Below are 14,260 nucleotides of genomic sequence, written 5' to 3'. Positions count from 1 at the left end.
TTAAATTAAAAAAAAAAACTTAAATATTTATATAGATTTACAACAACATATACAAACATTTACAAACAATTTTTGAAATTATATAATTTTTAAAATTTTAAAATATTAAAAAAATACAAAATCAATTGATAAGTCAAGCATATGTATTGTTATGGTACATCAACATCAGCAGTTTTCAACCAGAAAACCATCTAGTTTTGAAAGCTACATTATAATAACAAAACTGAATTTTAGGGGTTGAAAACCATCTAGTTTTGAAAGCTACATTATAATAACAAAACTGAATTTTAGGTTTCTAATCTTACCTTATTGAAAGGAAGAAATATTTTTTTGTACTTGCCTGTGTGGTATTCGCTCTCTTCCCGTTTTCAACCATCTAGTTTTGTAGCTACATTATAATAACAAAACTGAATTTTAGGTTTCTAATCTTATTAAAGGATCGAGTGATTGGACAAATTGCAGAAAATGGAGTCAAAATATATCAAATTTGGTGTATGACTGTGACTGCTGGTTGGGCGGGAGACAGATTTTTGAAAATGTTAATGCTTCACCGCAACAATGGTAACCATTACAGTGACATGAGAAAACGGAAACGGAAATAGAACTTTTGAACGGAGTCAGAGTTTAGTGGGGCCAGCTTAGTGTGTGCTCTTTAAGGGTGGCCGTTAATTTGATCTAACAGCCAAAATTAAATCTATAAAGGTTGATGCAAATAGGGATCTTCAATTGATCCAACGAACAGTTTGACGCGAATAGGATCTTCGATTCTTCAAATTATTGTCATAGTTTTCTCATTTCTGTTGGTTTGATCTTTTAACACCATGCAAATGGCATCTTAATCTCTCTTATGTACTCCTTATTTCTGTTAACTTGAGCTACAGAGCGCTTAATAGAAACAAACCAAACTGCTTAATGATGTCTCTAAAGACAAAGAGTGATTAATTTTTTCTCACAAAAGTAATAAAACCCTGCATATAGACCTCAATCTAAATTGTGTCGTTGGTCCAATAAAACATTGAAAGAATAGAAAGCACCCCAAATGGATACGTTACACAGGAAGAAACTTCCTCGATGATCTCTAATCACTCTTGTGGACGTTGTATATTTCAAATGTACCATATATTAGTTAGGACATTTTTACATGACACGAGTGACAGCACAAGAAGTATATGTATTTTACAGCTAAAAGCAAAGCTTGTAACATCGCAAACACAGCACATCCATGTTCCTTCCTTACAGTGCTTGCGAAGCCTTGCTTGATAAAAAACTTGCAGTCACATAGACAGACATATGTAGTTCTTACACTAACAAGCCAATGACCGAACCTGCTTTATTATATAAATACTACTTAATACTATTTGTAAGCTGCTTCTGCTGTCAGTTTGTGCTCCTCAATTACCAGGACCGTGCCCACCGCCGCCTTTTCCGCCACCACCACCGCCGCCTTTTTTGCTATCACCGTATCCGCCGCCGCCGCTGCCATGTCCTCCACGGCCATGCCCGCCACCACCGTATCCTCCGCCACCACCACCACGGTGGTCTTCAGTTTCATAAGCACCATGTCCGCCACCACCGTATCCGCCATGTCCACCGCCACCGTATCCGCCACGTCCACCGCCACCGTGCCCGCCACGTCCACCACCATGCCCGCCACCACCGTATCCGCCACCACCACCGCCACGGTAGTATTCAGTTTCAGCCGACTTCTCCTCCTCCACCGCCTTCGTCCCTTCAAGCAGGGTCCACGCAAATAGAAGGCCCAGCAGAATATAACATATTGTCTTTGTATGAGATGCCATTACTAACACAAAAGGATGCACTGATGAACAACCAGATTGAGAAAGCCCGAGTATGGCATTTCCTATTTATAGTTTTTGTTAAGTTCTCGAAATAGATATGTGCCTGCTCCCTATGATATTTTCAGTAGCCAGTTAAGCTGTCCACTACAAAGAGAGGGCACGTTGGGAGCAACGTGCCGATCGTTAAAGTAAAGATCCGACATTATCATCCTTATCTGTTCTAACTCTCTATGAGCTGTCATCTATTTTGCCCCCATGACAAGCCATCGACGTATGATGTCGAAGGAATTTCATTATTCGAAACGCATCGACCGACTTCTAAAATCAACGACTCATTTATACGAAAGATGTCCAAGATGATTGGCTCATCTACAATCATAGGATAGCTTTTTTTTTTTTCATCTTATCACTCTATTTTTTCCATCTCAATACAGAAAATGGCTATCCAGTTTTTAAAGAGCATTAAATACATTACAATAGAATCATTTATAAATACATTACAATAGAATAGATGTTTGATGCATTCTAGATCATTTCTCTCCTCATTTCTTTTGACATTTCCATTTCCATTTCTATTTTTATGAGAAGATAAAAATAAATTATGATTTTTTTAAGTTTAATGTTTATTTTATTTTTATAGTGTGGATGGGTTTTACTTTAAAATCATAATCACATTGTTTAACAAATCAAAAGTTATTTTGATATGTTATTATTGATAATATATTCTAAATTAATAACAGTTCAATATATAATATGAATATTTTTGTTAAATGTTAATATATTTTATATTATATTAAAATTTCTACAATTTAAATTTATTATATTTAAAATATTTTTAATATATTTTATATTATGATTAAATTTATATAATTTAAAAATATATTTTATATTATAATTAAATTTATATAATTTTAAATTATATTAAATCAAATAAATTAAAAATAAACAAATTAAAGTTTTTTATTAAATGTTATACCCTTTCCAAGGACCATGTAAATAGTAAACTTTTCAAACCAATATAAATAGCAAGTGAAAGAAGGTAAATGTGTAACTTCTAAATTTTTTATTTAGTACATCATATTTATTTTTTCTTTAAATGTTATAAGTTATTTTAAACTTTAATATTATAAAAATATATTATTTTTAGATTCTTTAAAATATTTTATATTGTATTTTATTTTTTATTTTAAGATTCTACTTAATTTTTTTATTACAAACATTACATTATTTAAAGTATTTTATATTGTAATGTAATATTTATTTTAAAATTCTTAAACAAATGATAAATAAATATATATTTTAAATAAAATAACTGTTTGACTATAATTAAAAATGATATTAGAAAAATCTAAATTTTGATTAAAAATGAAATATTGAGAAAATGATTGAAATTTGATCTTCTAACTCCGTGTTCGATAAAATGAGCGTGCCCTAATTGAAAATGAAAGTTGTGGTTTCGCACAAAAATTGACGATTGCTTTCCAATTCTGCGCAGATCGGCATTGTTTCTGTAAGGAAAATGCCATTAATGAAACATAACTGCTTCGAATAGAAGATTATGAAGCAACCCTAAGAGCAGATTTAATAGCAGATTTTCAAAGTGCGAATACTGAGGTTGTTGTGTTCGCTGTTATCCTCATGATGAACTATGGCTCTCAGCCCAGAGTGCGAATACTGAGTCTGTTGCGTTCGTAGTTATCCTCCCGATAAACATTTTCACTGACATTAACATCTCTAGTGTTCTGCACAGCAGTAATGATTTGTTAGGGTGAAAAATGCGAATGACGTGAAGATGAAATCCAACAAAGGATTGTTGAAAGCGGATCGCCAAATCTGGATTGAGGCACGTGAACACTTGGTGGTTTTGGAGGACCCCCTCCTCCACGTGGTTTGCAAACAATTCTCCCTTATGTTCTTCATTTAATGCTCTTCTTTATTCTACGTCTTCTGTTTTAATTGCTTCTTCTGCATGCAAATTTTTATCTACCCTAATGGAGGTGGAAACAGATGGAGACCCTCAGTCTCATCCTTCGCCTACCTCCTCCCAACCCCATCTGCAACCAAAAAAAACCTTTAGTGAAGCCGTGGGCAGGGTTTCGTCGTCAATTGACCAGGATGCCAGATTCGTTACCGTTGGTGGCGATGGTGGAGCGAGTCTAGATGGTATGGATCTTGGCCTCGACTCCAACACTATCTCCATCTTGCCTAATGATTCTATGGCCAATGAAATTGCTATTGAAAAAAACAAGTTGAAAGACTGTAATTTTCTTCACTTGTGTGGATGTTGATAAGTGCCCTCCTCAGAAATTTATGTATGATTGGTTTCATAACTACTTGAATTTAAAATTAGGGTTTCGAATCTCCTTCTGTAGGCAAATTTAGAAAGGATTGTTCATTATTTTTTTTAATACGCATGAAATGCAGTTAGAGGTTCTTAAGAAATTGTATTGGAATGTTGGTAAATCTTCGTTTCGTGCCCTAGGTTGGTCTCTTGAGGCGATTTCTGAAGAAATCTTGGCTCTGTCATACCCTAGGTGGGTAATTATCAAGAACATTCCTCCATTTTTGTGGAAATTTATCCCTCAAATTATGGAACCCATCGGTAAATTCATCCATATGGATGACTCTCCATGACGCGTGCCCCATCTTGATGCTAGAGTGCTCATTTCCATTAAACCTGGGATTGATCTTCCTAATATTCTCAATCTCAATATTGAGGGAGATATTTTCTCCTACCCTTTGGAAATTTTAAGGGGGCTAAATGCGTGTTTCCTCTGTAAAAAAGATGGCCATGTCCGTAAAAATTGTCGTATTCTTAATAAGAAATCCTCAATTTTAAACTCGCGGAGAACCCATACAGATAACATTGGTCCCCCCTTAACCCTATGGCTCCATCCTCCCCTATGGTCCAGCCTGTCATGGGTAGCACCCCTGCAACTATTCCTTACTTACCCATATTAGATACGTGCCCTAAAAACTCTCAAACCAATATGGCTCCCCCCTACTCCCCTATTGCAGATAACATAGAATAGTCGGGTGTGGAACACCAAGATAGTTTTCAAATGGCTACAAACAAGCCTAAGAAGTGCAGAAGGAAGAATGCGCAATAATTAGCCATTGATAACATTAGGTCTGCTAATGTCAATGTCAACCCTGCTCAGAATAATGTCAATCTCACCCCACCTGCAGTTGATGCCAATTTTTCAAAAGTTAAGAGGATCGTTAATAATTTTGAAACCCCCAGTAGGTGCACTAGTGATTTCCATATGGGTGATGGCTCTGTGACTTCCCCGAGGGATAATCTCATCTTTGATAACATCGGCTTCATTGATCCCACCCCCTGTATCGGTATCACTAGTGAATCTAGTGTGAGTTTACCTCCGAAAGTCTTCAAAGAACTTGATGTTGATGACGTGATTCAAGTCATCACTACTGATACTAGGGCTGATAGAAATTCTATCTTTTCCCCCCCTAAACTGTCCTCCACACAAATGCCTTGGATGGAAGTGAATGATACCCCGGTCCATCCTACTACCTATGCAGAACCTCCTTCTCAAAATGTCTCTCAAGGAGATGATGATTCTGGTGAAGACCACGATGATCAAATTGAGGGCTATTCCAAACACAATAGAAGAGGACGCCCCATGGGCTCAAAGAACAAGGCCCCCTCTGAAAAGAAGAAGAAGGGAAAGGGTCTCCCTGCCTATGATAGTAGCCTTCATGTTGCTCAGTGCTTGTAATCCCCCCCCTGTTTACCATGAAGTACATCTCATAGAATGTTAGAGGGTTGGAAGCCCCAGACATAAAGCAGATTGTTAAATGTTTCTTGGACTCTAAAAAATACTTGGACTTTCCGATGCTTCAAGAGCTTAAAACTATTAATTTTACCCTGGATATTAACCTTAATTTCATTTGGAAGGACTCCATCAAAATTTGCTCCAATCACCTCAAGGGTAAAGGTGGTGTTGGATTGCTCATTAGTCCCAGATGGTCAAACCATATTACTGACAAGGGTTGCTCCCCCTATAACAAGGTTGTTTGGGCCTCTATTAATGTTGACAATACCCTCATTGGGGTGTGCTCTATCTATGTGTCCAACGACTATAAGGAAAGAAGTTCCCTTTGGGATTGGATTGCATCCTTACCTGATATTCCCTAGATCCTTGGAGGAGACTTTAATATGATTGAGAATTGTGATGATAAGATGGGGGGTAATGCTTTTGAATGGACAGGCTTTGAAAAATCCCATTGGGATAGAATGAAATTTAAGAAAAAACTGTTTGATCCTCTTCTTGGTAATAAGGTCGATACAAGGGGTGTCTGGAACACTTGGTGCAATTTCCAAAAAGGTTGTAATAGAATTTATTGCAGACTTGACCGTTTTTATGCCAATAAAGATGTTTTTTCATTTATCCCTAATAACCATGGCAATTCTATTGTTGTCTAGTCTTTTACTCTCTCAGATCACCACCCTATTACTACTCACATCAAACTTGCTAACTCCTTACCTGCTAATGTGGTGGGGCCTAAGAAGTTCATTCTTAACATGAATTTACTGAAAGATCTTGATGTTCTTGTTGCCATTAACCTCATCAGACTCCTAAATAAGGATAATAAGAACTTAGCTTTTGTAGCGTCGTAAATTGTACGCACTTGCTAGGGTGGTACAATTTCACACCTAGTTTAGCACCCACCTTGGCGCATTTTGCATTTTGCATTGCATTTCCCCTTTAGCACTTAATTAATGAAACTAATTAGGTCTAAGGCTCTATTTTATCATCTCCCATATCATAAAGTTGGGCCCTTTCATTAAAGTGTGCCCTTTTCATTTTATTCCTCCTATACATCATTTAATCAAAAACCCTAATTAAGTCCTATTTCGAACTTGGGGGCTTGATTTCGGGGGTCAAAACATCTCGAAATCACCTGTAACTTCAGGATTCTCTCTAAAATCATCATATCCAATGGCCCTGAAAATTTGGTGAAAAGTTGTCGGGACCATGGTGCCTGGAGTGCACATGGTCCCAGACATTTTTCCCGAAATTTTAGGAGCACGATCCAATCATAAAATAAAGCTTAACCCCAAGAAATTGGCAAGAGATTCAATCTCTAGGTCAGCCAAAAGTTGAAATTAAGACCTAGGGTTTCATATATAAGAGTTCTCTTTCTTCATTTGAAAGGATCCAAATTTTGGTTTCAGGGACCTTCTATGCAGCGAAAGAGCAGATCTTTGAAGACTTCAATAACATTCAACATCCATCCATCAAGCATCCATCAATTTCATTCATCCATTTAGGGCTTTGAAGACATTGAAGAGCAATAGGGGATTACCGACTAAAGATTGGCTTGTACCCCTCCCTTGGGGTTGGGTATGATTTCATGTTGTTTTCATGTCTTTGCATAAGCCTCATTATATCATTTGTATTCATGCTTTAGATCACTTTGTATCTTGATTTGGAGCATTTACATTATCATTTACAAGCAATTAGGGTTTACTTTCTAGGTTGCTCTAGTTTGCTTACTTGCATTTTAGGATCTTGCACACACACAAGGTCTGCACACACAATACTATTACAATAAAACTTGGCTATTCGTGGAGGTGGAAATCACCAAAGCGGGGGTTTGACTAAGGCAAAACCCTAAATAGCCGCCCAACACACCTTTTCAGATATAAGTGTAGATTTCGGGATTCGGACGACGCCGCAAGTTGCAGATCCAACAGAAGAAGACTGAGATAGAACTTCACACCAAGTTTTAGAGCAAAAGACCAGGACAGGGGCGCTGGGCGCCCTGGTCCCTCTGTCAGACAACAGGTTTTCAGCACTTTTCGACAGCTTTCAGGTTGCCAAAAACAACAGTTTCAGGAGCAAAATCAGGATAGTGGTGCCTGCGCCCCCATCTCGAACATTTTCACTCAGATTTTAACACCAGGTACGCATTTGCATTCTTGCCTTGTCCTTGTGTTTACAGCTTTCCATTGTTTAATCTCAATTTTGCAATCTTGTTATTAGTTCATACTTGCATTTTAGGGTTAATAGTTGAACTTGCATCATTCTATCTATCATTTGCAACAAAGGAATAGAAATCCTAATAGGTAGCCCGTGGCTCTCTCTTCCACAAAAAGAAGTAGCCAATTGTGTGATACCTCTAGGCTCTTTCGTATTCCACAAGTGTGTGATTGAAAGTGAGATTAGGGCATATTAGCTTAGTGTCACTTTTTCCCCCACACAGCTTCGCATATTGATAGGTGGAATTATAATGTTGTTTCCTGGCAAAAACTCTTGCAAACTATTGGTCAAAAAAGGGCTGAAGACTCTAGATTTGTGGAAAAGACTCTTAATCTTAATCTGCTCCACCTTGAAAATGAAATTCAATTGACTCCTTCCTGCCCTGACCTTGCCAACCAAGTGGTGAAAACTAGGGATGCCCTTAGATTACATTAGCAAGTTAAGATCAAGGGGGCCATGATTAGACCCCTTACCCATTGGATCCAATTTGGCGATAAAGGCTCCAAGTTTTTCTTTAATATGCTTAAACATAAGCAAATCCGAGAAAAGATTGATAGACTTATTGTTGATAATCAAGAAATTGTTGATTAGGACAACATTAAAGAAGCCTTTGCCCTCTTCTACCAAAAAATTTTCACCTTTGAAGACTCTGAGGATGCCAAGGCCCTCAAACTTAAATGCAAATCCATCATTCCCTGTAGGATCTATGAGGGGGAATCTTGCCTCCTTAAAAAAAATTTCACAATTGATGAAATTCAAAAAGCCATCAACTCCCTCCACAATGACAAAGCTCTGGGGCCTGATGGGCTCCTAGTTGAGTTCTACAAAGCCAACCTTAACTAGACTTGCTCTGATCTTCTTGATATATACAATGAGGCTTTGGGTAAGGGTTCCCTTGGAAATGTTATCAATAAGGGCATTATTAAACTCATACCCAAGGATAGGGACAAGGCCCTCGTTAAGAACTAGAGACCCATTACCCTTCTCAATGTGTCCTATAAGATCCTGGCTAAAATGTTGGCCATCCAACTAGAAAAAATCTTGCCCAAGTTCATCTACCCCACCCAAACCAGCTTCATTAAAGGTAGGTATATTTTGGAAAATCTCATCATAAGTTGGGAAGCCATGGAATGGTCTAAAGTTTTTGGTCAAGACATTGCTATGTTTCTCCTTGACTTTGAGAAAGCCTATGATAGGATGGAATGGGACTTTATTATTACGATGCTTGAAGACTTTGGCCTTCCTAGTAAATTTTGTACTTATGTCAAGGTCCTCCTTCAAGATGCCTCTTCTCATATTGATGTTAATGGCTCCCTCTCCTCTTCCATTATGCTCTCTCAGTCCATTAGACAGGGCTACCCCTTGGCCCCTGCTCTCTTTGTTATTGCCTCTGATGCTTTATTCTACCTCCTTAGGGATAACTCCCTCTCCCCAGAGGTTAATGTGATTAGGCTCCCTGATGATAATGAATTGATGAATATTCAGTTTGCCGATGACATGACTCTTTTTCTTGAGCTCACCAAGCAAAACATGGATAACCTTAGCCTTAAAATCTAATGCTTTGGGTCAATTTATGGAGCGCAGATCTCCTAGACCAAGTCTACCTTCCTTGGTTGGATGGTCACCCCCCTAACTGGTTTGGACACCTTGGCCACCAATGGGGTGGTCCTAACAAAATCGTTAGATACCTTGGAATTCCCTTCTCGGTGTCCCTTTCCCTCAAAGATATGTGGCTCTGGGTTAAGGAGAAAATTTAGAAGAAACTTAGTAAATGGAACAATAGATTCCTCTCCCTAGTTGGTAGGGTTCAAGTGTGCCAAAAAATCCTCTCCTCCTATAATATCTACTACTCCTCTACTTGGATGTTTAGCAACTATCAGATCCTTGAAATTCAATAGGTTGTTAGATGGTTCCTTTGGTCTAATGGAAAAGGTAATAATAAATTACACGTTGTTAACTGGAAGTGGTGCCATATTGAGAAATCTCTTGGTGGCCTTGGATTAAAAGATCTTAGGATCCAAGGTATTTCCCTTGTGGCTAAATGGATCTTCTATTCTCTTGAAGGTTAGGAACCTTGGAAGGTTTTAATTAGACACAATATTGAGAGGGTTGTCCCTAAGAATGCTAGGTCTTGGAAGGGTTTACCTCTCACTGACCTTGTGGCCGACGGTTTTCCCGTTTCTGTCCAGAGCACTTGTGTGTTCAAGTCTATTTGGAAAGCCTAAGAACATTTTAGGGGGTTTTTGGTCAACACTAGTGTCAACAATGGTGACCCGATTCATGGCGAGAGATCCTTATGGTGGAACCTCTTCCACACTAGAAAACCCTTGGCCCTTACTCAGGGATTCTCGGTTAGAGCCTGGGCCAGCAAAGGGATCAAATATCTTATTGATGTTTTGGAACATGATACTCTTATTACGTGGGAAGATCTTAGCTTAGAATTTAACCTCCCCCCCACTCAAAAAATAACCTACAACATGATTAAGCAGGCTTGTATTGGCTTCAGTCTTCCTAAAGACTATGATGCTGATTCTCATAGATTTTTGTCTTTTAAATGGGCTGATGGTACTCTTTTGGCTAAAATAAAGGCTCGTAACATTTACTCTATCTTCAATTATGAAGCTTCCATCATTAATCATGTTAACATTTTATGGTGTTCTGATCTACCTATTATGCAGTGGCAAAAGGCCTTCAACATGCTATGGAAAAGTCCGATCGAGCCAAAAATCAAGTTCTTTAAATGGCTTATGATACTTAATAGTCTTCCTCTCCAGAGGAATTATGATAATAATGATTTATTCTCTATTTGTAAACTTCCTAAGACTGGCAGGCATATTTTCTTTGATTGCTCCATTGCTAAGGAAATCTGATTAATGTTTGGCTTTTCTATCCTTGATCTTGTGAATATTATGGAAATTATTTTTGGGCACATTAAAGGATTGAAAAAGGATGCTAATATCTTTTGGTTTACTTTATCTTCCAATATTCTTTGGTATATTTGGAAAATTAGGAATGTTGATAGGTTTGAACGCCAAGCCAGGGCCCTTATTGAGTCCTTTCGAAGACTCACATTCTTCAAAATTGTCGTGCAGGTTGCCTCTACTATGAACGTTGAGAGACACAAGCTCCTGAGGTTCCTCAAGGATGGTCACACCACCATGTTCATCAATGAGAAGAAGGATAGTTATGAGTGGAGACGCAACGAGGACAACCTATCCTCCTTTAAGGAGGCCCTCAAGAAGCTGAAAAACAAAATTAAAGATAATAGGGGGCCCTCCTACGCCCAAGTTGAGATGCTGGCATAGATTCAGAGTCAGAAGAACATTATTTGGATGGAAGGACCTCAGCGATGGGCGGCATGGGCTAAACCCCATGATGACATCCTCTCTTGATGCTTTTGTTGACTTCTCATGATGCAATTAGTTTGTTAGTACTCTTTTGTGTGGATTACACACCCTGTTGATTACTTGGGTTTTTGTTGTCTTGTGGCAATGACAACTATGTTTTGCTGAGGCCTGACCTCCTTGTTCTGGATTCTCTCGATTTTTAATATAAAAAAAAATTTGATATTACATTTAAATTAATTCTACATTAAATAAACTATATATTTTTAAAATATAATGGTTATGTTTAATGCACAAAATTTTATAAGAGAATAATTATACTTAATCATATTTTTTGTTATTCTACTTTTTTTATTTTAGTTTGGAGAAATTAAGTATTTACTAAAATCTAGTAATTTCTTTAATATATCTAAATATTGAATGTTTAATATATTTAATTTTTACATGCATATATATATATATATATATATATATGCTTTATTAAAAAATATAATTTTCTAAGTTGTGACTCTTGATCTTCCATTGGTTGTATTTGTCTCATTGTTTAAGTCCAAGGGGTTGAGCTTAGTTGGTTAAAGCATTGAGTTCTCAATATGGAGACCCAAGTTCAACTCCCATGAGGGACACCTTTGTGTAGAATTCCAAGTTGTGACTCTTGGTCTTCCATTGGTTGTATTTGTCTCATTGTTTAAAGTGGATTTCTAAGTTGTGACCCTTGGTCTTCCAATTGTTGTTTCTAGTTTGGTGCTCGAAAGGAGCTAGTATTTGTAATAAGTTTGCTTGAAAGGAGATGGTATTTGTAATAAGTTTGTAATGTGGATGCTCGAATGAGCCAAAAATGAGCTTTGTGAAGAGCAATAAAGAGAATATGCTTGAAATTATGAGACAATGACATGAACAAATGGGCCAAAAATGAGCTTTATGAAGAGCAATAAAGAGAATATGCTTGAAATTATGAGACAATGACATGAACAAATGGCTAATGCACAAAGAGAATAAGTAAGAAGGCTTGAAATTGAAAAGTGACAAAGAGAACAATAGAGAAAATATGCTCAATAATATAAGGCAACAACCTGAACAAATAAAGAAAGACATGTCAAATGTAAGGCAAATATAACAATGGAAGAGATTGAAATAGAAATGAGAAAACATATGGATAAGATGATAACACAACATACACGAACATCTCAGGATGATTAATATATATTGAGAATAAGAATACAAAGATATATGCATTTTGATCAATTGAATGAGATAGAAAGACAACAGAAATAAGTGTGCAATCATGAATTGGTTCAAAGACATCGCCAATCTCATGGGAATGTTGAGATTAATTTTGAAGTGATGAATTCTAAATTACAATAAATCAAGTGCTACAAACACCAAATAATAGAGTTCAAAATGTAATGATTATTGATTCTTGAAATCATATGAAAAAATAATAGTTCGCAAGAAGAGTTAACATCTCCACTAAGAAGATGAAGACAATTACAAAGAACACAAAATAGAAGGGATCAAATAATAGTTAATAATAATAAAAATATTGAGATTGATTTACAAACTTTACAAATGATATTTTGGCATGGCCTAGATAAAAAAAATTCACTAGGTATGTGCTACATTTGTCAAGAGAGTTATCTTGCAATGAAGGTTGTACAGGTACTTGAGGGCCCTATTTGAAATTGATGTCAACAAGAGAATAATGAAGATATTTTTTAGCATTAAACATGTATCTTGATCCACAACCATTATAACTTGCAAATTTAACACAAAAAGAGGAATGTTGATAGCATGTGTCGATCCAATTCTTCAAGTTACACATGCAAAAGGAGGTCAATACAAATATAAAGGACATACTATAAGTTTTCCACAAGAAGTAAAAGAAATAGCTAAAAATTTACCACATCAAATAAAATATTATTCAATCATTATTATTCAAAAAAAGGATCAATGTGGAACAAATTATAATTATATAATCAATAGAGAGAGAGTATACAAAGCACTTAAATAAAAAATAAAAAATGATAAGTCCTATAGAGATGTTCAAATTGATGAAAATGAACTCAGTGAACTTACATACAATTGAGATGAATACATGTTTGACCAATTGAACTCTATTTATATGGAGTTTGATTCAAATGCAATGAATATGTATTTGTGGGTCCAAAAATAGAGATGGATGAAGGAAACATAATTAATCACATTACTTCAATGGCCTTTGAACTACCAAATGCTCGAAAAGAGATGGAACTCATTCATGCATGGGTAAATAACACTAATATGAATCTTGAATCACTAATTGATTAGCTAGGAATTGGAGCATCTCCAGTGAATGAGTATTTCACTAAAGACTTACTTGATATGTTTATTTCAACACTTTCTAGATGGACAATGTGATTAGATAGAACCATGAATGAGGAGAGTGCATCTACATGAGTTTGTAAAATATTTATTTCAATATAGAGATCATCATTTTAGATGAGATCCATGATTTAGTTATTATATGATGAATATGATTATACAACATCATGCACAAAATTCATCTATAATGTTTGTCAAAAATATTTTTCAAGAAATTCCAATTACAATCATTGAGTCATGAGAACATATGGAAAATATCCTCCAATCACATCTAGATAACAATTTTATGTATTTTAATCCAATATTAAGGAGTACAAGGCCTTATTGGTAAAATGTCAAGCTAAATTAACTGAATTCTTGCATCAAATTGGAACACCAACAATTTATTTGCTTTGAGTGCAACAGATATGTATTAGCTAAATTTATATAAACTAATGCTAGGAGCACAACCAATTAATCAATAGGAAGCACAAAAGTGGTGACAACCAAATATTATTGACTACCCATGACATATCGTGGCATATTACATGCACCTATGATATTAAATATTTTAAAAGGAAATACTGCAAAAGGAAATGAAAACAAAATATCATTGGTCAAGATATGAATGGAAAAATAGAGGATTTCCACATGTGCATGGATTCATATGGTTAGAGAGAGCACCAAACATAGACAACCTTGATTGAGGAAATGAACATGATAGAAAAAATTCTCAAAAATATTTTGATTCTATTGTTCATGCATGAAA

The 14,260-nt window shown here is 36.1% G+C and overlaps 1 protein-coding gene across 1 annotated transcript; it reads right to left on the bottom strand.

Moving 5' to 3' along the window:
• Positions 1-1,072: 1,072 nt before the first annotated feature.
• On the bottom strand, positions 1,073-1,854 carry LOC131075240 (glycine-rich cell wall structural protein-like). Its single transcript, XM_058012071.2, has one exon. The coding sequence runs from the start codon at positions 1,797-1,799 to the stop codon at positions 1,392-1,394; it is 408 nt and encodes a 135-aa protein (XP_057868054.1). The 5' UTR covers positions 1,800-1,854; the 3' UTR covers positions 1,073-1,391.
• Between the last annotated feature and the right edge of the window lie 12,406 nt (positions 1,855-14,260).

Source organism: Cryptomeria japonica, chromosome 3 (genome assembly GCF_030272615.1).
Source record: "Cryptomeria japonica chromosome 3, Sugi_1.0, whole genome shotgun sequence".
NCBI lineage: Eukaryota > Viridiplantae > Streptophyta > Pinopsida > Cupressales > Cupressaceae > Cryptomeria > Cryptomeria japonica.
Note: the sequence above shows the minus strand (reverse complement) of the source record. Positions and strands in the feature narration are given on the sequence as shown.

Bases quoted from the DNA above. Each gene is read 5' to 3' on its own strand.
- LOC131075240 (XM_058012071.2), bottom strand. From the start codon at position 1,799: ATGGCATCTCATACAAAGACAATATGTTATATTCTGCTGGGCCTTCTA.